This window comes from Lolium rigidum, unplaced genomic scaffold (assembly GCF_022539505.1).
Source record: "Lolium rigidum isolate FL_2022 unplaced genomic scaffold, APGP_CSIRO_Lrig_0.1 contig_45531_1, whole genome shotgun sequence".
Classification (NCBI taxonomy): Eukaryota; Viridiplantae; Streptophyta; class Magnoliopsida; order Poales; family Poaceae; genus Lolium; species Lolium rigidum.
The window spans coordinates 149,876-176,878 of NW_025900620.1; the positions used below are offsets into that span (position 1 = coordinate 149,876).

General features: G+C 43.8%; 2 protein-coding genes across 2 annotated transcripts; one reads left to right on the forward strand and one right to left on the reverse strand.

The window, feature by feature from the left end:
- Window positions 1-236: 236 nt before the first annotated feature.
- Window positions 237-10,159, reverse strand: LOC124681503 (MAG2-interacting protein 2). Its single transcript, XM_047216413.1, has 9 exons — window positions 10,053-10,159; window positions 9,208-9,403; window positions 8,901-9,101; window positions 7,682-8,599; window positions 5,599-6,784; window positions 4,952-5,311; window positions 3,641-4,865; window positions 3,138-3,403; window positions 237-2,998 (listed from the first exon to the last, which is right to left on the reverse strand). The coding sequence occupies exons 2-9, from the start codon at window positions 9,390-9,392 to the stop codon at window positions 398-400; spliced, it is 6,942 nt and encodes a 2,313-aa protein (XP_047072369.1). The 5' UTR covers window positions 9,393-9,403; window positions 10,053-10,159; the 3' UTR covers window positions 237-397.
- A 1,296-nt stretch (window positions 10,160-11,455) lies between these two features.
- On the forward strand, window positions 11,456-16,663 carry LOC124681502 (THO complex subunit 5A). The gene is made up of 8 exons (XM_047216412.1): window positions 11,456-11,677; window positions 11,762-12,052; window positions 13,008-13,344; window positions 13,893-14,224; window positions 14,497-14,741; window positions 15,015-15,597; window positions 15,685-15,798; window positions 15,886-16,663. Exons 1-8 carry the CDS (start codon window positions 11,456-11,458, stop codon window positions 16,126-16,128), a joined length of 2,367 nt encoding a protein of 788 aa, XP_047072368.1. The 3' UTR covers window positions 16,129-16,663.
- The last annotated feature ends 10,340 nt before the right edge of the window (window positions 16,664-27,003 follow it).

Genomic DNA, 27,003 nt, shown 5'->3' on the forward strand with positions numbered 1-27,003 from the left:
ACTAAAGAGGAGTAACTCAAGATCAGAAGAGATTCACCCGGATTAGTACAATTTTACACTTCTAACAGCACCCGCCAATTCTTTTGCATTCTTAGGATATTTTAGCACAAAATACCTGCGGATTGATATCTGGAAATGCATGTAACTTCATTGCTCTGAAGTATAATGCAGCTGAATATATATGATCGTGAATGCCGATGCTGATGCAGTAAATGTCGATGCAGTAAAACAAGGCAAAAGGAGTAACCAACCTCCGTTAAACAGAGTAACAGAACATTTGTATCTCTTGCATTTTCTTAAAGCTTCCTGCCACTGCTAGTAGTTAACCTTGTAATGATATTCACCATGTTACAGTTACACAAGCAGGGTCGAGTTAAATGTACACCAGACTAAATATCTAAGACTCTCGGTTCGGAAGGGCTACCAACGCCGCTTGCAAAAGAGAAACCAACTTCAATCTTAAACTGGACAATGTGCGGCTTATCGACAATTCGTTTTCAGTAAACAAAGCTTCGCGCTCTCCCACCTGCTGCTGAGCTTGGGCAACCTGACCTTCCAGGTAGCGCCGCACGCTGGGGTCGATGACATCTATCAGACCGAGGGATGTAGGGGTGTGCATCCATCTCGAGATGACAAACCCAGCCAATAGATACTGTCGGTTGAGCACCAGTTCAGAAATGAAACACGGGAGCAAGACCTTACCAAACAGTAAAGACCGGTTTATCTTAGACGTCTCCGATGTGTTAGATTCAGCTTCCCATTGTGCGCAGAGATCATTCTGGAATGACCTCGCGAGTTGTCCGACAATATGGCATATATGAGAGAAAAGTTTGGAGTATCCCTCCTCTGCAGCCATCTTCTGCAGGGCTCCAGAGGACAGAACCAACGCCAGCAGCTCATAGCCGTCAGCATTTGATGAGGTGGACACAGTTCCTTCCCTAATTTTCGCCTCAACCATTTGCATGCACTGCAACTGTGGAGCTTCATATGGGAGCAGTAGAATGATTTTGAGAGCCATGAAGCAGTTCGGTGCAGATACGAGGAGTTCAAGCAAGCGGTGTGCCTCTTCATCGTCTAGCAGCATGCTATGTTTTGAAGATGCTCGATCTAGAAGTTCAATGACCTTCTGGAGCTCACCAAACCCTGCAAGTTTTCTCATGATCTCCATCCAACAACTGTGAAGAGGATGGACAGATAATGACACACCATCTTGCTTTTGTGTTGGATTCTCCAGCTCTTCTGGTAGGGCCTCCCAGCCATCATCCCATCCATCACTCCAGTCGCTTGCCTCTTTTGGAGATTCTTGAGGTGCAACATATTCTTCTTTGGAAGAGAACAATTGCTCCCACTCCTCTAGCACTGCTTCCAGAACAGCAACACTCTCCACAGAAGAAGCACGTTCCGACAAATGTAAGAAGCAAGATACTGCAGATTCAAGGCTCGACAAGTTTTCAGGCGTGATACTAGCATCTGGCAGAACTGCAGTGATCATCTGACTAGATCTGAGTGCCACTAGAGTCGATGTGATGCTGCTAGAGGGAGTCGTACCCTCATCAGCTATGGAAACACTTGTTCCAGGCTCATACCATAATTCCCATGGCTCAACCTGTGAAACAATCTCATTTGGGAGGCTTTTGAGGTTGCTTCCTGTTATACATTGCATCAGCTGCAGAGCATAAACACGTAGTTGGCTACCTAGCTGCATGTTCTCAGAAAAGGTTATCAACTTTCCCCAGACACTAGATCTGATCATTTCAAGAGAGCCGGCATCTTCCCCTGCCGACTGGCTCAATGAAGATAGTAGCTTATGCAGCAATACCTCAGACTCACAAGAGCCTTTGATCAGATCGGACAAACAGCCATCTGTAGAAGCACCATAAAGCTCTAAGAGATCCAAAGGATTCCTTGAGTCTGCACCCATACTTTCCAAATGTTCCTGTCCTCCGTAGTACACTTCAACTACAGTTTTGAAAGCACATCCAGAAAGAATCATAGCTCGGCAAATGTGTGATGTGTCCAGTATCATTTCACTGTTAAAGCCAGCTTGTACAAACATGGAGATGGCATCCCAACCTTGGTGCACTGTTATCTCATCATTTATTAATAGCTGTCTGAAAGCACTCATGCAGTGAGATAATCGGTTTGGATCCAAGTAGCCTGTCCTTTCATACGAGCTAACGGTTGACTGCCTTGGTATGTCATCAACAAGTTTAACCCAAAGCGTTATCAGCATACAGAGAGGTTTCTTCCATGAAGGTTCATGTGGATGGCTTCTCGCTAAGTTGGAAGGAAAACATAACGTGCAATACCTCCGAATGATGTATGAAATATCTGTGGCAGGAAGAGTTTGGATGTACTCCTTGCAACTATCATAGTTCAACTCAATTTCACTGAGAAACGCTTGTAACTTTTCACAATCTGTGCTGTTTGATCGTGCTTCATTGCGGCCTTCTAAAGATGCCAACATGCCAAGAACATAATGCTTGTAAACACCTTGACGTGATACAAGACCCTTAGCCTGTACATCAACATACATACTCACAAGAGCTTGTACCATATCAGCTAGAGCACTGACGGTTGATGCATGGATATTCTGGCATACCTCTTCATTGAAATGCTCAAAGTTCAGATTATCCAGGCTAGCAATGTTTTTGTAGTTTAAGCCATCAATGAAACAGACTTTCTTGCACTCTTCCTCTAGGACCTTGTAATACTGAAACGGCTCAAGCTTATGTGTATGGACATGTTCTTGGTATGTTAATTCTATCTCACTAGTCCTCTTAAGATACGAATGGCATGCTGAAAGGATGCTAAAGATGTAGGAGAGGCGTTGCTTATTATACCCATCGATCTCTGGATAGACATCTGAATATATCATATCAATCACCCCCTTGGCTGATTTGACAATATCCTCCCGAAATTCAGCAATTTCATTCAGAATATCGTCATTATCCCAATATTCAGAGACAAGAGCACAGCCCAGAAATCGTAAAAGCACCTACAGTTAATCAAGAGATAATATAGGTATCAGATATGAGAAGCTTACATCAGAAGGAAACTAAAACACAAGATAATTCTGCATGGACTGCAGCCCTGGAGAGAGAGAGAGAGAGAGAGAGAGAGAGAGAGAGAGAGACCTCAGTTCGCTTCAAGCCATAGTTCTCAGCTATATTTACTGCTTCCTTTAGTATATGCTTTCTCTCCAGCTTCACAGAGTCAACAAAGGAGAAAACAGCCTTTTTGATATAGCTAGCGTCACCAGATAAGAATCGAGACGTGTCTATATCAGGCAGTACATTTTTTAGCGCTCTTGCTTGATCAGCCATCCGTTTCTCCTCTTCTAACTTCGATTTCCACTCTCCCCAGTAAGTGGCATGTGCCATATCAATCTGGTCCAAGTCATCTGATCATAGTAAAAGTAAAGATAAAGTAAATATCATATAAATGAACATCAAAGTGCCAAATTGGCAAAAGTGGTGAAATTGTATCACAAAAATCTAGTCTGATTTATAAAAATAAATAATTGCCAATAAGCCATCTCATAAAAAACAGAACACTGGACTAGATGAGTATTCAACAAATAAACTGAGGCCGCGATTCAGCTATTGCCTTGATATACTGTTGTTTTTAGTGGACCTACCTGAATCTATCGAGGTAAACTTCTCATGGAATTTGTGAAGCAAGAGATTTCTCCTCTGTTCAGGAGTAGAACATTCTTTCTTCGAACTGTTGAGGGAGCTATATATCATTCCTACATTCATTATGCTACTAATCTCTTGATAACATTCTCGGTTTTTGAGCTCTTCCTCTATTGTTTTCACTCCATTGAAAGGGTCCATGAGATTCAGAAGAATCGAACAGGAAAGAACATAATCATCTTCATCAACGGGAGGCTCCATTACAGACTTCGCAAGAAACATGATTAGATCATCACTGGGAGCAAAGCTATTTACACCTAACCAATATAAGATGCTATTTGTTGCCTCTGTTTTTGATGAAAAGCGATATCTCCTGATGGAATGATTTGTCTCCGAAGAATGCTCGTTACCATCATACACCTCACCATTAGACAACTTTAAAAGCCATGGCAATTCCAGTGCAGAGAATGACAATAGTTTCCTATTTTCTGCAAATGTAGATTCCCAACTATATGTATCATCATTTGTTAAGTCCATGCAAACCTTTGATAGCATTTCTTTAGCAATTCCCACATGATCTCTATCATGGCTAATATCTTCTGTGAGATCAAGTATGTCTTGCACACTTTGCACAGGAAGAGGTGTATATGTAGAGCCATCAAGAAAGAAATTGGGAGGGTTTGTTCCTGTTGATACCATTAATTGTTCAAATTTACCAAGGACATCAAGTTCCTTCCAAGCATTCAATAGTTCCCCTACAGATTCTCCATCACAATGGCTCAGGGAGAAGCCCAATAGCTTTTCACGGGTAGTTGTATCCAAATTGTCAAGCTGAGGACCTCTTGCAATTGCAGAACATAAATCCCAGACTTCACCATGACCCTTTTTAATCAAATTCAGACACAGATCAAAGGCTAGCTGGAGGTCACCATTTACCACTGCTTCTCTAGCAATGGCCTCCTCAACAGCAGCTATTTCTTCTTCACTTCTTAATCCCAGAAGTTTAGCAACATCAATAATCTCTTCGAAATGAAGATATGCCCCTGTTTGACTCGTAATCACCATACGGATGATCTCCATAGGATCCTTTACCTGTCTGAACTGAACAGGAAGGATAGTCACCCCTAGAGAAGGAAGTCTGACAGTTAAAGCATCAATTATATCAGTTTCTACTTGAACATTTTTGCTATTTGGTAACAGGTTTAGGCATTCCCTAGCCTTCCAAATCTGCAAATGATTGTACAATCCAAGTTAGTAATATTAATCAGTGACAACATAATGCATGAAAAAGGAATTTGGTGGCATGAACTTACTTCATTGCAGGACAAAGTAGAAGCTGAGAAGAAATACTCTCTTGCAGCTTGGATAACGAGATTCTCAGCCTTTTCTGCGGACAAAGAAACTGCACTAGTACCTCCAAGATAGTTCCTGGCTAGTGAAAATTTACCAGCTTTTAGAAGCCCTCTAATGAATTCTGCGAGCATATATTCTGAATCAAGAAAAGGAAATGCCTTTTCTTGGAAGAGTTTCAAATCACGCCACATATTAGCCCACTCATTGTCAGATCGAACAGGTTGACGTCTACCAAATTTTGACAGGATCAGCCGTATAAGTTGTTTTACATTCTTCTCGTCTAAGTGAGCAGTAAGGAAGAAATGTGTTGGCTTTGGTACCTGCCAAAGTAGGACATGAGTTAAAAACAAACAATGATGTAAACAGTTGACCACATCCAGGCATCAAGCTATCTAGTTGCTCAAAACTATTGATAACAAGTAAACACGGTACAAAAAGAAATATGCTGCTACTAAAGCTTCATAGTTTACTGGAGGTGCTAGCAAAGCAGTTAACATTGTATGCATGCCTACGTGAAAATAAATACCCGAAGGAACCAAAGTTGATTTAGTGCAATTTTATAGTTGACTTAAACAGCAACTTTCCTTTGAAGAAGAGATATCAGTACCTGGTAATAAGCAAAGAGCCTCCCTACTTCTACGTGACCTTCAGCAACTTTTAGCATCTTCTCTCGCATATCAAGGGATTTTATGTTATCAAACTGGTAGGCTCTTGAATCATGGCAATAAGAATCCCGTGCATTATCACCCAGACCAGATAAGATATCAGCGCACACATGCTGTATGTCATCATAGGAAACCACAGAAGTCCCAAGAGCTTGCTTAGCATCTTTCAGATTGAAATCTTCTTCACTGGCCATTAAAGATTTCTCTCTCTTTGTCTTATGGAGTAACTTTGACAAAATTGATGACATGGTATTCCACTGGTTAGTTGCAGAGCATACATAAATGCAGTGAATAGCTGTTTCAATCATTTCATCAAGATCCTTGAAGAGCCCACGGATTGGTGACTCCCCACAACCATTTTCAATGACAGACAAGCAAACGGCCAGCTCATTTTCAGCAGCAACCTCTTTCATCCATCTAGTCAGGTAGGATTCTTCTTGTTTGTCAGCATTACTTGACGAGATCATGTGCATACTCATAAAAGGGATAGCCATATCGTCTAGTCGCTGAACAACTGTTTCATCTTTGGCTCCTTTGAGAATGATTTTGAACTTTTGATAGTCAGGCAAATTTTCCCAGGTCGCAAGGTTCATTATAAACTCATTCAACTCGTCAGAATATACAACTCGGTAGAGGTATTTCATATCATCAAAGAATGGTTGCAGCTCCACAATTCCCTTTTGGCATGCAAGCTCTATCATGGCAATACAATTTTCCAGCTGTCCACTTAAGCAGTCAATGTCCCTAGCTCTGCTCCTGTACCACTCCGAAAGTTCAGCGACAGATGGCCATAAGAAACCAGTAGAGTGCTTTAAAAGTATTTCTGTTTTGACCACTTGACCAGGAGAAGTGTTTATATATGATGCCATCTGTTCGCATTCAACCCAATCACCATCTCTTAATATTACAATACTAGGAGGATATTTCCCAGGAAGCAACTGACCATAAGTTTGTACAGCAATAGTTTCTGGAATCGCCGACAAAACAAGTAAAATGTCAGAAGAAATAGTATATGGATGGCGCTTCATGAGAAGATTAAGGGCTCCAATTTTGCCACTTTCAGCTAGAGCAATAGCAGTATCAACAAGGGGCATCAAACGGAACTTGTTATATTCACCAGCTGAGAACCTAAATAAAAAGAACAGCACAATTAGCTACAAGAAATGCGTAAGTCATCTGTGCAATCAACTTATGAAGAGTTTTTTGGTGAGAGCTAACACTACTGTGCAGTGAAGTTGGAAATTGACATTCTGAAGAAGTAAACAAATCAACCTACAATCTTTTAGATGTTCGAGTCACTAGCTAGACCTGAAAAATCACAAAGCATTCACTTGAGTGTTAACAACCTCTTATTTTCCCATTTACTTGATGCACCTAAACCAAGAGCCAGAAAAACATTACTTTGTGCTCATTTGGGAATTGCAAAAGGTGACAAGGTGTTGTGGACTTAGATCCACAAGGGGATAACTACCGTGCAGAAGATAGCCAGACGGCGCAGCTGGGAGGGGTTGGGAAGACATAGGTTGAGAAGAGAGAAAACTAGGGAGAGATTACATTGATTGTTCTTGCTTAATTCGATAACTTACATGACCAACAAATATATAATACCTCCTAACTTGACATCCAAGGCACTATACTTTCCTAATCATCACTGTTCCGAATTAACCTTTCCTAATCCTATCTCTAACTCATCTTTCCTAATTCAAGTCGTCCCGTTTATAGACTCTTTCCTAGCCGACTCCTTCCCTGTGTCTCATTGGGAGGCAACATGCTAATGTCCACAACACAAGGATAATTGATTTCTTGAGGGATAAATCAGTAAAACATCTATAGCACATTTTAAAAACAATTGGATTGAGACTCAGAATGGTCAATGCATGTAATATGACCGAAAAAGTTAAATTATTTCTATTTGTAAACTTTTGCAGGATGAATATGGTTCAACAGCTGGAGTATAGTTGTGAACACTTCCTATGAGCTGACTACATTTATTAGCAAGAGAAAATTGTAAGAATGGTAACATACCTTCCCATATTAATTCCCAAGAATGTCTCCAGCAAGTCGTTGTACCACAATAAACGAAGCCTAATGATACGACTGTCCCATGCTGAGCCCTCGTTGCTCTTATCCGGCTGCGAAAAGTTGTAACGGTCTGTTATACGAAGGCCAAAAGAAAATAGGGCTTTCAAAGCCACTTCTGTAGGTGCAACTTTATTCACACATTCTGATAATACAAATGCTTGGTCTTTGATGTTCGCCAAGTATGATTGTATATCATGAATATCTCCAGCAGAGTGCAACCAGCATGCTTTAAGCACGTCATCCTTATCTAGATTATACTCGGAGGCAAAATCCAAAGCCTCCTTTTGACGATTCTCCCTGATGAGAACAGAGTACATCTCCAGTACTGTAACTTTGGAGAATGATAAGAGGCTCCAAAATATTTTATCCATCTCAGTGTGTAGAAGATCCCCAGGAACACTATCCATTTGTCTGCTAGATTGCAAAACAAATGTATATCCTTCGACAGCCTTTGCCTTTTCCAACAGTGGTGTAGATAAAACAGGGTCGTCTTTTGAAACTACCATATTCTCAGCAATGCTGTACATGCTAATCCTACCATCTTCCTTTACTACCATGAGAATACTATCTGTCCACCAACTGATATCCTTCACACGAAACAGGGGTGTTCCAGCACCACTTCCGTGAGGATGAAGCGAAACAGAGCGCATATCTCCATCAAGCACAAAGATGTTGACGGAACCATTCAAATCTAATGTAGCAATACACTTGCCGTGAGGTGAGATTCTGACTTTTGGGAGTGAGACCAAAGTTTTTTTATCTGTAGGAGGTGAAAACACCCCTTCCAACTGCATGCTCTGTAATGAAAGACGAAGTTCCAGATATCCATCGAAGTTCAATATATATAGAAAATATGTTCCTACAACATAACGGGGGAAAAAGTTAGAAACAAGGGTTCCCTAGAAACAACTGCAGCAATGGGCAGTAGCTTTGGGTGTTTAAAATCCACTGTCCAAATTCTTGTGGGATACGGAAAAAATTCATGATATGTTATTCCAGGATGAAAATGTTATTATCAAGACAGGATACATTAATATACAATGGTTATATAGCAGAACTTCCCTACACATGCTATCATAGTGAAAAACAGATATCAAGTGATGGATGTAGCAGTAGAGAACAGATAACTGGAAAGGTACCAGAAGAGCCATTGGAGCTTGATGAAAGACTGGAATCCCCAACTAGGACCACTAATGAGTGATCTTGATGATAATCAACACACGAGAAACTCTTAGGCAACTGAGGAGGCCTAGTTGACGGTGCCTCTTTAGTCACTATAGAAACTTGGTATAAAGTTGCCTCCGGTTCTTCATTGTAATTGAATTTATGGACCATGCAATCAGTAGTAAAAATATAGAAACCCCTAACACGTTTAGAAAGATCATATTAGCTATTGCCAAAATATTAGCAACAATCACAAATTACATCTTTAAAGGAAAGGCTCTTAACTGCAAATAACAGAGAATCACCTTTGTGAACTTGAAGCATCCTGCGCAAGCAAATCAGCGATAGGAGAAGATAGCTTCAACTGATTGCTTGTTCTCCTAGTTAATGCATCTCCATTTTCTTTTATCAGATACAACGAGTTTAAATCATCCACCACTCCAAAAATGCCTTGGTCCTCCAGCCAGGCCCCATTTGTAAAAAAAGCCATTCTATTATTATCTGACCAGAAGGAAACGAAAAATACTAGTTAAAGTATCATATGACAACAATTTCGATTAACTTCCATGCATCACAATCCTGTGAAAACTAATGCAAGCCCAATGCACATGAAACAGAATGCAAGATGCACTAACATTTTCATACAACAAAATTGTAAATATATAATGCTACGGCTCCTAAGTTCTATATATGAAGTTTGAATTTTCACTACAAGTTCATCACCAAATTCAAGCCTCGGCAGATCCTTTATGTGAAGTAGCAAGTAGTAACAAGCTACAAACTGTACTGCCACGGCAGCATTAACCTATGGTAATCAAATGGTTTTTAAGGTGGCATTTGACAGATCATGAATATCACTTTTAATAATTTATTACAAGCATGAAATGATATTGCCAAGACAAAAGAAAGATAGCTTAAGCAACTCCCAGTGTAAACTATCATTCTGTTCCATAATATAAGCGGCTCTAGCAAACTATTTTAGTTTGCTAAAAAGGCTTATATTGTGGAATGGAGGTAGTAATTTAAAAATGTAATGTACGAGCATCCTCACACAAGGATTTGTACCAGTAGAGCTTGTATAGTTAGTTCCAATGAATTATACTACTGCAATACTCAATGCAATGTGCGAACAAGCAGAAAGTTCACTGACTTGTATATATGCCGCAGGGTGATACATAGCCATCGCCCTTTCTCAAGATGGTGATGCGGTTCCCAACAGCTACAGCGACATATTCTGCATTCCGCGAGACGAACAAGGACGCTGCATTATCCCTCTTCTTCGGCTTGCTTCCCCCAAGTGCGCCATACCTGCTCCACCTCTCCCTGAGCTTGCTCACGCCTTCCAAGGGAAGCTAGTGGTCAGGGGCCTTTCCCGGATGGGTATGAATATTTGGAGGATGTGAAATCGATTGGAGGGTAGTAAAAGGGTAATGATCCAACCTTGGAGGGAGAGATAGGAGAGGACGCCTCCTCCTTCACCTGAACCGCCACCACTCGCTTGAGTGGTTTCATCTCTTTCCTGTGGTTGCAAGGATTATTATTACATAACAACAAAGATGGCCAAAAGAATGGAGCGAACTGCAAAATCTGGGTGGTTCCACTTCCACACTCACGCAAGGGATTTCGTGGGATCCTGACGCGTGGCGACCGATCTCGTACAGCGCGTCATCCCCCGCCCCCATCTCTCCCGCGCCGTCACTGTTCCACGCCGTGTTGCCGGTGGAGATCTCCGAGTTCGAGTTCGAGCCCAGGGGCAGGTTTCTTCCTCGGGAGATTTGATGGTTCCCCTTAACTTGGCTAGCCTTTGATCTTTTTCAATCAAATTTCGTCCGACGGGCCTAAGGTTTAGACACAACGATCCAGCATTAACTACGTATACTAGGATTTGAGGAAGAAGGTAAGGGGAAGAGTAACTGGAGGGGGCAGGGACTTGCCGGTCGCCGCTCGCCGGAGTTCAACGCGGGGCGGCGAGGTCGGTCGTCACGCGCTTAGCCGCGGAGGCCCCCGACCGGAGTTCCTCCTTCGGTCGGCTCGGCCACCGTCGTCGCTCAGGCCGTCAGACTGCGCCCGCCCCCGACCTGAGCTCCCGCCGCTGTATTGCCTCCGCCTCGCTCTAAGCAACGGCACCTCGCCGCCCGGTGGTCTCCGGGGTCGTGGGAGCGGCCGCGGCGCCCGTGGTTGCCGGACTGTGGACGGTGGCGCTCGCTGCCGGTGAGGCACGAAGGAGGCGAGAGGAGGGGCAGATGGATCTGTTCGGCGGAAACGCTAGTCGTCGGTCGGCCGGAGATCGGCCGCCTCTTCCACCGTCAGATCAACTTCACACGTTGGTTCTCCTGCGTTCGATCGTCCTGGAAAAAAAAAAACCCCGCGTGTAGCTTTTGTCGGCTCCTAATTTGGGCCGGATACTTCTCGCCCGCCAACTGGGCCGTATTCCAATTTCCCGAGAAAGGCCCAATAATCTGCCCTGAACATAGGTCAGACGGCAGAATCCGACCCGACCCACCACACTCCCACTCCCACTTCGCGTCGTCTCTCCCGTCTCCGGCCGGATCGATGGCGGCGGCTTCCGCCATGGACGTCGAGGCGCCGGCGCGTGCGCCCAGCACCACCACCAAACCGAATCGCCGCTCTCCCCACGACCTCCTCGCCGAGACCCGCGCCTCCGTCGAGGAGGTCGCCGCGCGGATCCTCGCCATCAAGAAGGACGGCGCGCCCAAGTCCGACCTCAACGAGCTCGTCGCGCAGATGTCGCTCCTCCTCATCACGCTCCGCCAGGTGCGTCCCCGCCCCAAAACCCTGCCGCACGTCCGCAGAAACCCTAGCTTCGGATCTGACCAGAGTTTGGATTTGTCTGCGCAGGTGAACAGGGAGATACTGATGGAGGAGGACAGGGTGAAGGGCGAGACGGAGGCGGCCAAGGCGCCCGTGGACTCCACCACGCTGAGGCTGCACAACCTGCTCTACGAGAAGAACCACTACGTCAAGGCCATTAGGTCGTGCCTCGACTTCCAGACCAAGCACCCCGGGATTGAGCTCGTGCCCCAGGAGGAGTTCCACCGCGCCGCGCCTGCTGACATCCGTGACAAGACACTCGCGGCTGACGCCGCCCACGACCTCATGCTCAAGCGCCTCAACTTTGAGCTCGTGCAGGTTGTGTACTGTCTTCTCTTCAATTGCTCGTCTAAACTAGTTCCAGCTGAATGCAGTGCCCATGGTTTCATAGATGCATAGAAATCTAAATTCAGGTGAACATAGAGCTCACAAAGGGTTGCATAGCGTGTTTAGGCTGGGGACCTTGCTTGGAAGGATCATGAAAACTATCGAACGTAATAACCATTTTGTAATCAGAGCTTAAATCTTTTTAACTTGCTTCAAGAGAGCTTTGAAATATTACCTTAGTATCGCAAAAGCATGAGTTACTAAGACCTCATGCTCGAGCGCCTCAACTTTGAGCTCGTCCAGGTTGTTTACTGTGTTAAGTTTTCATACAGATTGGAGCTTTAGTTATCATCAATAAATTGTTTTGTTCTGTTCCATTGTAATTTCAGCTGAATGCAGTGCCCATTGTCTCATATATGCATAAAAAACGAAATTCATCTTAACAGAGAGCACACAGAGGGTTGAATAGTTTGTTTTTGATGGTGGCCTATTTGGAAGGATTAGGAAAATAACCAAACGAAATAACCATCTTGTAACTTCTTGTTTGTAATTTTTTAAATTTGGGTACAAGAGAGCATTGAATATCAATTTAATATCACAGAAGTAGCATTTACTAAAAACCTCCCAATTATTGTTTGGTTTGGCATGCTGCCGCACTCATTATCTTGGCGAACATGTTTAATAACTAGAATACAGTGTTTTACCGAGAACTCTGTTTAACCTACCTTCTACGTGACACTAGGTCAATTTGTGCACTATTAAAAATATACGTGTGGGCTTGTTGTGCTACTATAATTTGGTTCATTTCTGCACATTAATTTTTCATCGTGGTAAAACTGCTTAAGTGTCTCTAGTACTTTGAATATGTGTGCTCTTTCTAGTCATTCGCGCTGGTTTGTTCCAATTTGATTTCTGTTATCTGAAATATCTGTTAATACTGACACAGCGTAAAGAGCTATGTGAGCGGCATGATAAATTGGAACAACAGAAGAGCATCTTGATGGGGACAATTGCAACTCAGAAGAAATTCCTTTCAAGCCTCCCGTCGCATTTAAAATCACTGAAGAAAGCATCATTGCCAGTGCAGCAGCAGCTGGGCATGCTGCATACCAAGAAACTGAAGCAGCACCATGCAGCTGAGTTGCTCCCGTCTCCTCTGTATATAACCTATACCCAGTTATTAGGACAGAAAGAAGCATTTGGAGAGAATATTGAAGTGGAGATAAGTGGAAGCACAAAGGATGCTCAAACTTTTGCTCAACAGCAAGCCAAGGAGGCAAATGGTAAGTTACATTTGCTTGGAATGGAGTAGTACATCTAACGAATATCAAAATCTTGCATAGCTGTGTCTCCCTGCCACTGTTCCCTTATTAAGATTCTGAACATTCCTATTTCATAATTTAGTGGCAGTATCCTTGCAAGAACAGGGATTCATGGTTGGAACTTTGGATTTATGATCTATACTACAGTCTGGACAAAATTCATTTAAGCTTTACAAGTTGTAAATTAGGATGTGGTGGTGTTGTGAGATACTTAATAACCAAATGCAGTTTTCCTTAGTGAATATCTATTTCTTGTTTGTGGAATTTTTGCTCAGTATTGCAGCATAGCAGCATTCAGCAAGCTTTTCTAGAAGCTGCGCCATCTATTGTAAATTTTGAATGAAAATAGAATAACATGTCACTACTTGGCGGTTGCTTCATTGTTCATTTTATGCTCGGGTTTCTGACAAGATAAACGCACATACATCAAAATGAAATTGCCTATGTGACAGTTGGTAAGTCATAACTTTGAGATTACTGATGTATATGTTATGTATCTGCTATAGCAGGCACTTTATCAAATGATGATAATAATCGGATGGATGATGATGCAATTGATGATGAAGAAGATGCTCAGAGAAGAAGATCAAGGTCCAGGAAGACTTCGAAGGAAGCTAATAATCCTGCGTTGGCATATCAACTTCATCCACTTAAAGTTGTTCTCCATGTATATGATACTGAAGTTTCTGGAACCAAGCGTCGTAAGCTAATAACCCTGAAGTTTGAATATTTGGCAAAGTTGAATGTTGTCTGTGTTGGATCCGAAAACTCGGAGGGGGTGGACAGCAATATTCTGTGCAACCTGTTTCCAGATGACACTGGTTTAGAGCTGCCTCATCAGGTGTGTTTTCCAGAGCACCTGATTTTCATAAGTTTATATGCACATGTTTCCTGTTGTTATCGGATTTCTTTGGTAATTATGTTGTGTATCAACTATCAACCTCAACTGGTCCATAGTTCCATGCATTAGTACTTTTCCTGCAGTTAGGCAGGGTCGCACGATTGATTTTAATTGAGTTTAGAAACAAAAAAGCTGCATGTGGTACTATTCTGGATTCTCTTTAGCTCTTCTCTATTATAATCTAAAAATGTGACCCTTATAAATTTATGCAGATGGCTAAGCTTTACGCTGGGGAGGCTCCAAATTTTAGTGAAAAGGAGTCACGTCCATACAAGTGGGTACAGCATCTAGCTGGTATAGATTTCCTGCCAGAAGCTCCTTTATCTGCCGGGGAATCTAACAGAGCAGCGAGAAGTGCTGATTTGTCATCTGGGCTTGCACTATACCGCCAGCAGAATCGTGCACAGACTATTTTGCAGAGAATTCGCTCTCGGAAAGTTGCCCAAATGTCTCTCACGTGAGTGACCTGCTCTACAATGTTTGCAGTTTGGAATGTCAATAGCAAAATCTGGATGGTAGATCTTTCAGATGGCTGCATTGTATTTTGGTTGACAAATTTGTTCTGATGATGCCTTTGCTTCATCGTACATGTCATTCTGAGACATGCTGCATGAGTTATTGAAATAGGAAAAAATCTGTGAAACATCTTTCTGTTGATACTTATGACTCGTATGCATATCTAGCTTGATTGATTGCATCTCTTTGAAGTTTTCGAGTCTGTGATTTACAGGTGGCAACTTAATTATTTAACTAAGCTGAAGTGGCCTCAAATAGAACACCAGAATACACCGTGGGCATCACGCACCCCATTGTGTAATCTGCATAGTTGGTCATTGACAGGGTTTTTTCCTGAGCCATCGGCTTGTTCTGCTTTAATGGTGAGTGAGCCTGCAGGAAGTGTTGACAGTGATACGGAGAGAAGATCTGTGACAAACTGGCAAGAAACTGAGGGTATCGCAGAGGATGGGGAACTTCCGCTTGTGGTTGCTGCTGAACATAACCCAAGTGGTTCCATAATGTCGCACTCAGAGGTGTCACCTGAAGTTCGAAACCATTCTAGAGGCTTATCCCTTATAACAAAGAGCGCCACGCCATCTAAGCTAAGCATCTCACACAGTTTTGGGAGAAATGAGGATGATCTTGATTTCTTAATGGACAGTGATACTGAGTTGGAGGAACTGACATGTGACCAAGAAACTGTACAAGGTACTATAACTATCGACAAATCCTGGGAGGACTATGCTTCCAGGGAGTTCACGATGGTTTTGAGTAAAACTTTGAAGAATGGTCCAAAAGTCATGCTGGAGGCCAAGGTAAATTCTCGAGTCACTCTTCCTATCGTCCTTAGTGTAAGAATCTCCATGCGTGCTTGCTTTCTCACTACAGGTCTTCAATTGCAGATTAAAATTAGCATAGAATATCCTCTTAGGCCACCCCTTTTCAGATTACAGCTGATTTCTGAAAACACCGTGGCTTTAAAATGGCACAATGATCTCCGTGCAATGGAAGCTGAGGTTTGTACTTTGTACTTTGAGCTGCTTTCTCAATTTCTGTTTGGTGCACATCTCTTGTGGATTCACACTTGCTCTTACGACTTGCAGGTGAATCTTCACATCCTCCGAGACTTGTCTGTGTCATGTGAGGACTACATGTTAACCCACCAAGTTATGTGCCTTGCTATGTTATTTGATATGCACTTTGACGAGGATAACGAGAAAAGAAAAGTGACTTCAGTGATTGATGTTGGGCTTTGCAAACCCGTAAGTGGAACTATGCTCACTAGATCAGTCAGGGGAAGAGACCGCAGACACACCATCTACTGGCGAGGTGCTGATTGCTCTTAGTTATCTGTAGAGTATGCATGAATCAGCATATCGTGTGTCATTTGAAGGAAATGGAGGTGCTAAAACAACCATTTTGTACTAAATGGCACTGAGAAAACTAGCATGGACCCTTGGTTATTCCTGCTGACGTGGTCGGAGCTGCCAACCTATGATTTGATGTTGCCTGAGAGTTCGTTATGCAATCATGTTGTACTCTAATTCTGGATTTTACATGAACTTTCGTTGCTCCAGCAAGTCTTGGGATCATGCAGGATCAATCAACAGACAGACTGTAAGCCAAACAGAGTTTGGATGCGCCTGGGTGGTAGTGGAGTGGTGCTAGTCATACTTTTACCTATCTATTTCAGTCATCTAAAGTGTAGGCATTTGGTGATGGCTGACTTAATCCACTGTCCATGTTATTAAGCTTTCAGCTGATGCCTTATCAGCATTGGTATACAAAGATATAAGAACCAGTGGCCAATAGAATAGATTTAACTTAAATCAAGGAATTTTGCAATATATTCTGTTTAATCTGAACTACCAATTTGATGTATTTCCAGCCCTTTTTGCTGCATTCCGTTCATCATAGTACAAAGTTACTTGTCAGCTATCTCAGCGGCCAAAGCGAGGCTGCTCTGAGCCTGGTGGTGCACATAGAGTCCTGCAAGGCATGCGGCGGCATTCCAGGCTGCACCGGCGTGACGACCTGCATGAGCCACCCCTCCACGTACTCTGGCCCCTCCGAGTAGACAATGAGGAAGCTACGGACGAGCTCTCACACCGTGTTCACGATCTTAGGGTCCATCAGCACCGAGTAGTTACTAGCTAAGTGCTTGTGCGTTGCTACGAGGCAACAACAAAATAAGTAAGTATATATTAAATAATAATAGTTGTCAAAAATATAATCATATATGAACGAACTTGGCAGAAAATATTTAATATCTTCTGTTGAATTCACATCAAATGAAACAGCCTGCATCTGCTCGTCGCTTATACATTTTAGTGACCAACTTAGTGAAGCACTGAAAAGATACTTTGTAAAATCTACATGTAATAGGAATTGCCTATGATTAGGAAAACCTTCTATTTTTTTCGTTTATAGTCAAATTAGTATATCCAATGATCTTGTTAGCGTACAAAAGATGCTAACAAAATGGGGAAGGAAGAGACATAATGCATTTAGAGGTCGATTACTGAGCTGCAAAATTATTGTCGTAGAGCCAGTAGCATGTAGAGCCTAACAAAATGGGGAAGGAAGAGACATAATGCATTTAGAGATCGATTACTGAGCTGCAAAATTATTGTCGTAGAGCCAGTAGCATGTAGAGCCGGAACATTACATACTATCTAACTTATCACCTAGGATTTCATTAACTCGACCTTCGTTTGAGAAGCTGAAGCTCAGGCGTGGATTCTTTGCAAACCAAACCAAACCAAGCCACCATGGTCAGCCTGGATCTCGTCCTTCTCCGCCTCCTAGAGGACGCGGTCGCAGAACGCCAAGCCATCGCGGTTATGTTGACAGACGAAAATTTGTTCTGATTTTATTGACGGACGAAAATTTATTTTGACCTACCAACACCATCGATCCGTAACTTATTAGTAGAGATTGTTCAGCTCCTCTCCGGTCACCTTCTTCATCGCAACACAAGCGCTGCGCCCGTCAGTTACGCTCTCCGTGGGCTTCAGAAAGCAATATGGATATGTGCTGGCACATGGAAGCACGTGCATGGCATATGGAGTGATGGTTGTATGGTGGTGCATGCATATCCAGAATCCATGGTCAATGGTTAGCTCGCTAGCTCTCTGCTCCCATAGTATGCACATCTTTTTTTTTTCTTCCATATGCACGTTCTTCAGATGGTGCGAAGGAAGGCTTCCAAATGAACCTGTCAATCATCTATATATATAGTTTAAAAATATTTATTGGGCACGGTACCAGAATCATCTATCGTGATATTTCAAGGTACTATAATTTATACACACATTTGTAAAAAAAATGCATATAACAAGCGTAAATGTTAGATATGAATGTGATTATTTTTCGCCCGTTATGCTTTACCGAGATTTAGACGGAAGCACTGTAGGGAAATGTTCATGAAACGAAAAAAAGAACACGGCGAACCGAGTTAAAATTTATTGCATTTGTCATGATAATTGTTTCAATTTTATAACATTGATTTTTTTAGTAGTTCAAATATATGTTGTTAAATAGAATACAAATAAAAAAGATTATGTGCTATATGTATCAATGAAAATAACAACTTCAGATCTAGCACAAAATAATAATAAAGTATAAATGTTTTGTGTAAACAAGTGTTGTCAATTAGTGATGATTGTTATTTAGTCGATGTGTTGTTTACTAAAAATGAGACCGCAAAAAAACAACAAAAATAACCGAGAACACGTTTATATATACCTGATAACAAAGGTAAAAGGGTTTCCATGATTTGATACGTCTGATATAGAAATAAATTTGCTGATTCTACATCGCCACAAGGGTTAGATGCTACAACAAAACACCTGAAATAACATATATTGAAAAGGAGAAAAAACTATGCGGGCTCTACTCCGTTTCGCACGTTTAACTACAAATTCAATCATATTTCAACCACGAGCAGACCATAGGCCCGCCCTTGCTATGTCACGGCATTGAACTTAAAGTTTGATAGGGTCATGTATTATGTGGTGTTAGATGGAATAATAAATAAATAAAAGATGGAATAATAATTTAGTAGACTGTGTGTTATACTTTCTTATCCGCAAAAGCATGTGAAGTAATTTGATGTTTTTTCCAATTATGAACAGCACAAGCTACATATATGCCAATTGTAATACTGGATTAAAAACTTGACCGTTGTAGATTTTAATCTGAACTGCTGAATGCTTTTTTAATGTCATACTCTTTCACATTGTCACCCACTTGTTTCTTAGTTTCAGTTTTCTAGGTCTAACTAGTTTATGTCAAACTTTCAAAATAGAAAAAGTAAGTTTCTTGAAAAGTTCACCATTTATATTCTTGAAAGCAAGATTTGCAATAGTTCTAAAAACACATGCAAGAATTTGATCAAACACAAAGCATCATCCATCTTCTGCAAAATCACTCTTGAGAAACTTAATATGTATATAATATGAAATTTAATGGTAAGTCATGGCACCCATCAAGATGTGGGGATGCGATTTCTCGGCGGCAAACAAAGGCGGCAGATAGATATGTGTCGTCCTACATGTCCCTCGTTACTAGAGCTAAGACTAAAAGATAACTCATTATACATTGGTTTTATTATTATATCTAGATTACATGACGGGATTAAGCTAAGATATCTTATCAACCATTGTTCATGGCCAAAGGCGCCAGAGCATCTCCAGCCGTGTCCCCCAAAGGGATTTGGGACGCGTCGGACGAAAAACGTTCCTAGCCGCGTGCCCCAAAGCCTATTTTTGTCCGGCACGGCCCAATACGGTGTCTGGCGCTCGAGCCCGTTCCCGCTACACAGGGGACGCTCCGGACACGCCGGACACAACGAAATACGAGGCGAGGAGGCGCGGGCTTGACGCGTCAGCGGGTTGGGAGCCTAAAACCTCATTGCCTACCTTTGGTCAAGCGATGCTAATGGCGTCCCAGATTTCCCAGGCAGCGCAGGGACGCGTCTCATCGTGCATGACCGCGTGGCCATCCGCGCCGACATTTATTGTGTCCAAGGACCCGCTGCCGCTTCGCCTGCCGACGCTGTACATTAAGAGCGTCCCTGTTTCTTGCACCGTCCCAATCCCTCGCCGCTCCAACCTCACGCCGCTCCCAAATCTCCTCTCCCTAGCCAATGTCGCCGTCCTCCGCAAGAACGCCGCGACGAACGGCTTCAGCCGCGGCAGCCTCACCGTGGCGGAGGCGTGGGCGCTGTACCGCGCGGTATATCTCATCCCGCCAGACATGCGCCTGCCAAGCAGCAGCGGGTGGAGGATGGCCGTCAACGACATAGGTGTACCGCCTCTGCCGTCGCCGGGCACGGAGCGTTGGAGGGACAAGATCAGGGCCCGCCAGTCCCGCCTCACCGCCGAGGAGCGGGCAGATCCAACCTGGGCGGCCACCGGCAACGACGCCTGGTGGGTCACCTACTTCCAGGCGCAGCACGACATCGGGATGAACAACACCACTGGCCTCATCGGCCGGCGGAACAGCTGGAACAAGGACGGACGCGTCCTCTTGTGGGGCGTTCCGGGGCGGACCCTGGAGAACGTCATCGACGGCATCCACAACGGGGCTCCAAGGTTGGATAAGCCGTCCTCGCCGCCACTGTCTCCCGCAGCGCGCTGGCAGCCGAGGAGGACGTACTCGTCCTCCTCCAACTCTTCCTCGTCAGGGCCGGCGCAATCGACGCCGTCCTCGTAGCACCGCGCCGCACCCTACACCGCCCCCAAGCGCGAGGTGAAGGAGGACTTAGAGTTCGCGACGCTGCCCGTCAATCCGAGGCGCGGCGGCAGCGGCAGCAGGCAGCAGCAATGGCGCGGCGGCGACACCCTCCTCATCCTGAAGGCGGAGGTGAAGGTGGAGGAGCAGGACGACGAGGCAGCCGGGAAGACGGCGCTGCTGGCGGAGTACGAGCGGTAGCAGCGACTCATCGCGAGCAGCGATGACCCCGAGGACTGCCCATGGCTGCACGCGGTGTTCGCGGTGTCGCTGAACGACAAGGACGCCTTGGAGGGGCGACTTCGACAGGGAGATCGTCATGTCCATCCGCGACTGCCAAGCCGCTCGTGGACCTCACCGATGACGGCGAGACTGGGCCAAGCGGCCTGGTGAAGGACGAGCCCGTTGACGAGCCCGACGAGCGTGTCAAGCAGGAGGTCTACAAATTCCACCAGTACTACGACGCCTCTGGCCGTCGCAGATACTTCTAGATTAGGGTTTAGTTTAAATTTCATCGAATTTCGTTCGAATCTATGTAATATATAGAAAGTTTGAATGAATTCGTTCAAGTTTTTAATTTCTGAAATTTTGTTTGGGGGACGCGGCTGGGAAGCGACATTCTCCAAACGTGGCACAAACAAAACACGTCCTCCAAACGTTCGATCCGGCGTCTTTTGGGAGAACACTTTGGAGACAGGGCTGGAGATGCTACGAGACACTTGTGCCAAATCTCCCGAGAAAATGAGCACTGAATGAGAAGATGGGCAGCAGTTTCAGGCTCGTGACAACACAATGGCCAGACCGCCAACCTGTCAGCAGTGGAGAGGCGGACCAGATTTCCGAAGCTCCATGGACAAACTTCAGAGGAGCACCAGATTTCCGAAGCTCCATGGAGCAGCTCCCGTAGAATTTGCCAAAGAAAATAGCTCTGTACGCAGATTTTGCAGAGTATTTGCCGTCCGCTGCAAGATGCCAGGAGAAAGAGTCTGGTGTTTCCTCATCAATCGCCACGTTTGCGATGATCTCCCACACACAGTCTACGATGGATCTGATCCAATTTTGATCCTGCAGCATTGTAGCAACGCTTTCATTATGGGCTGCCTGCCTGCCTGACGATTTGAACTAGTTTGGGGGCGATCTGGCAAAAGGCAGGTAAAGTGAGTATTTTTTGCAACGAAAACAATATAATAGTAAATTGTTTGTGCAATTTTAGCCTAATGATTAGGGTAACGTCATCCACGAACAAAAACATGTGATGTCGATTTCCTCACTGTGATAATGCCAAGAAAATGCCAGCCTCCTCTCCCTTTCTGAAAACTGTATTCAGCACGTCTGTATAACCGGATCTCCCTGACGTAAACCCTGACATGCCAGAACTTGTCGCCGCCGTGCCAATGACTAGCACCCTGGTGCTTGCCAAAGAGAAGATTAGAGCCAACCTGATATGAATTTGGGTTGAGAACCAATTTGTGGTTTAGTGGTTAGGATGGGAGTGGGACCTCCAGCACACCAGAGTTTAAATTCCAGATTTAATATTTTGGTGTCTCATAAAGCCGAAGTATTTTTCAGTGGGAGCGACGTTTTGGTCGATAGCGAGGCGTCTGTGGAGACTTCGTCAATCTCAAAACATGTTGGATCAACTTTTTCATAGATTCAGTTTCTCAAAGGTTCTTATAAAGATAGGGTGTGCATACATGCGCTTGTAGTGATGAGTGTATATGCATATTTGTGAGCGTCTTCGAACAAAAGTTTGGGTCCAAAACCCGGTGCCTTAAGATCTCGAACAGAAGGGCCACACGGCGGAATTAGAAGCCTTCACAAAGTCTAGTTTCAGCATAAGGGCCGAGACACGTCGACGATGCAAGGTTCTAATAGAATTCTAGACCAAGAAGAAAAGGTCTTGTATTGAGCGCCCACGAACAAATGCGCTTTGACTTGCATCCACTAGTGATGGGAGAGGAACAGACGGGTAGCCATTTGCCTCTGGTGATGCTACAATCTTTAACAGAAGAAATAGTTGGTTAATTAAGCCTTCAGACCTTGTATGTGGAAAGTATACACATGTTGCCACACAAGCACATGAGAATGGTCAGCACCACAGAATGTAGGAATATGGCAGCCAAGTACTTCAAGAAAATAAGTAGAATCACTCTTGCAATTACATTCAGTTTTACCAATTAGTTCATGTAATAATAACAAAACCAGAGCTCACCAGACGGTTTAAGCGCAGCAGCAAAACCAGACAGTTTTACCAATTAGTTCATGAAATAATAACAAAACCGGTGAATAATTACATTCGGTTTAAGCGCAGCAGCAAAACCAGACGGTGAAAATTGCCTAAGCATATAAGGTTAAGTATGCTTGTGCATCTGTAATGTTGATTTCGGTAATTAAACTCACACGGAAATTGCCTAATAATCTAACAATCCAAAAACCTTATATGCTTAGGCAATTTTCACCGTCTGGTTTTGCTGCTGCGCTTAAACCGAGCCCGTTTACGGGTTCTCATTTCAAGAGATGGCAGAGTAAGACCCTCTTGTGGCTCACTTCTATGGGTGTGCACCGAGTTGCGGAAGGTATTCCCGGAGGTCCGCTTACTCCCGAAGAGGATAAAGCGTTCGGGGATGCCACCGTAATCTTTGTGGGTGCCGTCCTAAGTGTGCTTGGAGACAAGTTGGTTGATGCTTATCCGCACATCCGAAATGGGAAGGAACTGTGGGATGCACTTGGACGCTAAGTTTGGTGCTGCCGATGCCGGAGGTGAACCGTATGCTATGGAGCAGTTCAATGACTACGAGAATGGTTGAGAACCGATCCGTAGTAGAACAGAGCTCATGAGATACAGATCATGGCAAAGGAACTCGAGCTCCTCAAGTGTGTGCTACCGGACAAATTTGTCGCGGGATGCATTGTCGCTAAGCTTCCCCCTTCATGGAGGAACTTTGCCACTTCCCTGAAACATCAGAGGCATGAGTTTTCTGTTGAGAATATCATGGGCTCTCTGGATGTTGAGGAGAAGGCGAGGGCAAAAGACAAACACACTGGAGGAACCGAGGGACGTTCTGCTGCCAATATGGTGCAGAAAAATGCCCACAAGTCCAAGGGAAAGAACAAGGGAGTCTCCAAGACTACCAACTTCAAGAAGAAGGGGAAAACGGAGAAGAAAGATCCTTGCTGGGTGTGTGGCGAGACTGGCCACTGGGCCAATCGTTGTCCACAACGCAAAGGAAAGAAATGTCGAGCTGGACAGAACTCAAATTCTGTCGGCATGGTCATTGGCAACACGAGAGGAAGGAACTACGGGGTATGGTAATATGTTACCCTACTTGTTCTTTCGGTGTTTCAGCCCACGGAATGGTGGGTTGATACGAGTGCTAATGTTCATGTGTGTGCTGACATCTCCATGTTTACCTCTTATCAGGCCCGAGGTTCCTCAGTAATGATGGGGAATGGGTTACATGCTACTGTTCGTGGTGTTGGCACGGTAGATCTGAAGTTTACTTCGGGAAAGATCGTGCAACTGAAGAACGTGCTTCATGTCCCTTCTATCAAGAAGAATCTCGTTAGTGGCTCCCGTCTTATGAAAGATGGGTTTAAGTTGGTGTCTGAGTCCAATAAAGCTGTACTGTCTAAGTATGGAACTTTTGTTGGAAAGGGCTATGAATGTGAGGGAATGTTTCGTTTCTCTCTAGAAGACTTCGTGATAATGTTGTGAACCATGTAAGCACTAGTGTTAATGAAACTAATGTTTGGCATTCACGACTTTGTCATGTTAATTTCGGTTGTATGACGCGGCTTGCCGATATGAGTTTAATTCCGAAATTCACCTTTGTCAAAGGCTCTAAGTGCCATGCTTGTGTGCAAGCAAAGCAGCCTCGCAAGCCTCACAAGCCTGCGAAGGAAAGAAACTTGGCACCACTAGAGCTCATACATTCAGATCTATGTGAGATGAATGGTGAGTTGACAAAAGGTGGAAAGAAATTTTTCATGACTTTGATTGATGATTCCACTAGGTACTGTTATGTGTATCTCCTCAAAACTAAAGATGAGGCTCTTGATTTCTTTAAAATCTATAAGGTCGAAGTTGAGAATCAACTTGAAAGAAAGATAAAAAGGGTTCGGTCCGATCGTGGTGGAGAGTACTTTTCTAATGAGTTCAATTTATTCCGTGCGGAACATGGTATAATCCATGAGAGGACGCCTCCCAATTCCCCACAATCCAATGGGATTGCGGAAAGGAAAAACCGTACTCTAACAGATTTGGTTAACGCCATGTTAGATGTTTCGGGTTTATCCAAGGAATGGTGGGGGAGGCTATATTGACTTCGTGTCATGTCCTAAACCGTGTTCCAACCAAGAATAAAGAGATTACCCCTTATGAGGAATGGGAAAAGAAAAGACCAATACTCTCCTACCTACGAACTTGGGGCTGTTTGGCAAAGGTGAATTTGCCAATCACCAAAAAGCGAAAGCTTGGACCAAAAACCGTGGATTGTGTCTTTCTTGGCTATGCTGCCCATAGCATTGCTTATAGATTTCTTGTGGTGAAATCTGGAGTGGACGACATGAATGTTGGCACCATCTTTGAATCAAGAGATGCTACATTCTTTGATGATATATTTCCTATGAGAGATATGCATGGCATATCTAGTTGGGAATCTGATCCAATACATGAAACTCCTATGGAGTCTGATAACGAATCTGATGATGAGAGTTCAGATTCTGATGAAGATAACAATGAAGCTCCCACAAGGAGTAAGAGACAAAGGACTGCAAAGTCTTTTGGTAATGATTTCATTGTGTATCTTGTGGATGATACTCCCACTACCATTTCGAAGCCCTCGCATCTCCCGATGCGGACTACTGGAAGGAAGCGGTTCAAAGCGAGATGGATTCCATCTTAGCTAATGGAACGTGGGAGTTATCGGAGCGTCCTTATGGGTGCAAACTCGTAGGATGTAAATGGGTATTTAAGAAGAAGCTTCGAGCTGATGGTACTATTGAGAAGTACAAGGCTCGGCTTGTAGCCAAAGGCTATACCCAAAAGGAAGGCGAAGATTTCTTCGATACCTACTCACCTGTGGCGAGATTGACCACCATTCGAGTACTACTGTCATTGTGCTGCCTCACACGGTCTTCTCGTTCATCAAATGGACGTTAAGACGGCTTTCCTAAATGGAGAGTTGGACGAGGAAATTTACATGGAACAGCCTCGATGGTTTCGTACTGCAAGGTCAAGAAAGAAAGGTGTGTAAATTAAAGAAATCTTTGTATGGTCTCAAACAAGCACCCAAACAATGGCATGAGAAGTTCGAAAGAACTTTGACATCTGTGGGCTTTGTTGTTAATGAAGCCGACAAATGTGTGTACTACCCCGCCATGGTGGGGGTGAGGGAGTTGTCCTATGCTTGTATGTGGATGACATACTAATTTTTGGGACAAGTCTCAAAGTGATTGAGGAGGTAAAAACCTTCTTATCTCAGTGTTTCGAGATGAAAGATCTTGGAGAAGCTGATGTTATATTGAACATCAAGTTATTGAGAGATGGGAATAATGGGATTACTCTTGTGCAATCCCATTATGTTGAGAAGGTGTTGAGCAGATTTGGCTATGCTGATTGCAAATCTTCTCTCACACCTTATGATCCTAGTGTCTTGCTTCGAAAGAATGAAAAGGCAACTAAAGATCAATTAAGATACTCTCAAATCATTGGTTCACTCATGTATTTAGCTTGCGCTACGAGGCCCGATATCTCGTTTGCTGTATGCAAACTTAGCCGGTTTGTGGCCAACCCGGGAGATGATCATTGGCATGCTCTTGAGAGAGTGATGCGCTATCTAAAGGGAACCATGAGTTATGGAATTCATTATACCGGGTATCCAAGAGGACTTGAAGGGTATAGTGATTCCAATTGGATTTCGATGCTAAAATGAAAGCCACACGTGGATATGTTTTCACTCTTGGTGGTGGCGCTGTTTCCCGGAAGTCTTGCAAGCGGACCATCTTAACGAGGTCAACTATGGAAGCAGTAACTCACAGCATTAGATACGGCTCTATCGTCGAAGCGGAATGGCTTCGTGAGCTCTTGATGGACTTTCCTATGGTTGAAAAACCAATACCGGCCATCCTCATGAACTGTGATAATCAAACTGTGATTATCAAAGTGAAAAGTTCTAAGGATAATATGAAAAGTTCCAAACATATCAAGAGGAGATTGAAGTCTGTCAGAAAACCGAAGAACTCCGGAGTGATAGCATTGGATTATGTCCAAAGTGCTAAAAATCAGCGGATCCTTTCACAAAAGGACTATCAAGAAACATGATAGACCTTGCATCGAAGGAGATGGGTTTGAGACCCACTTGAGTTGCCGAGGGGGTAACCCAACCTATGTGATCGGAAATTCCGTGAAGTAGGACCTGGGAAAACAAACCGGAGCAACTGAGTTGAGAGAAAATTTTAATACTCCCACTCCGCTGCAGATGCAA

What these genes read in the sequence shown, in the direction of transcription:
- LOC124681503 (XM_047216413.1), bottom strand. Translation starts at nt 9,392, where the DNA reads ATGGCTTTTTTTACAAATGGGGCCTGGCTGGAGGACCAAGGCATTTTT. An exon ending in TTGGGAATTAATATGGGAAG is followed by an intron (nt 6,785 to 7,681) that starts GTATGTTACCAT and finishes CTTTTTATTTAG; the next exon opens with GTTCTCAGCTGGTGAATATA. An exon ending in GGCTCTTTGCTTATTACCAG is followed by an intron (nt 5,312 to 5,598) that starts GTACTGATATCT and finishes CTACTTTGGCAG; the next exon opens with GTACCAAAGCCAACACATTT.
- LOC124681502 (XM_047216412.1), top strand. Translation starts at nt 11,456, where the DNA reads ATGGCGGCGGCTTCCGCCATGGACGTCGAGGCGCCGGCGCGTGCGCCC. An exon ending in TCCTCATCACGCTCCGCCAG is followed by an intron (nt 11,678 to 11,761) that starts GTGCGTCCCCGC and finishes TTGTCTGCGCAG; the next exon opens with GTGAACAGGGAGATACTGAT. An exon ending in GTTTAGAGCTGCCTCATCAG is followed by an intron (nt 14,225 to 14,496) that starts GTGTGTTTTCCA and finishes AAATTTATGCAG; the next exon opens with ATGGCTAAGCTTTACGCTGG.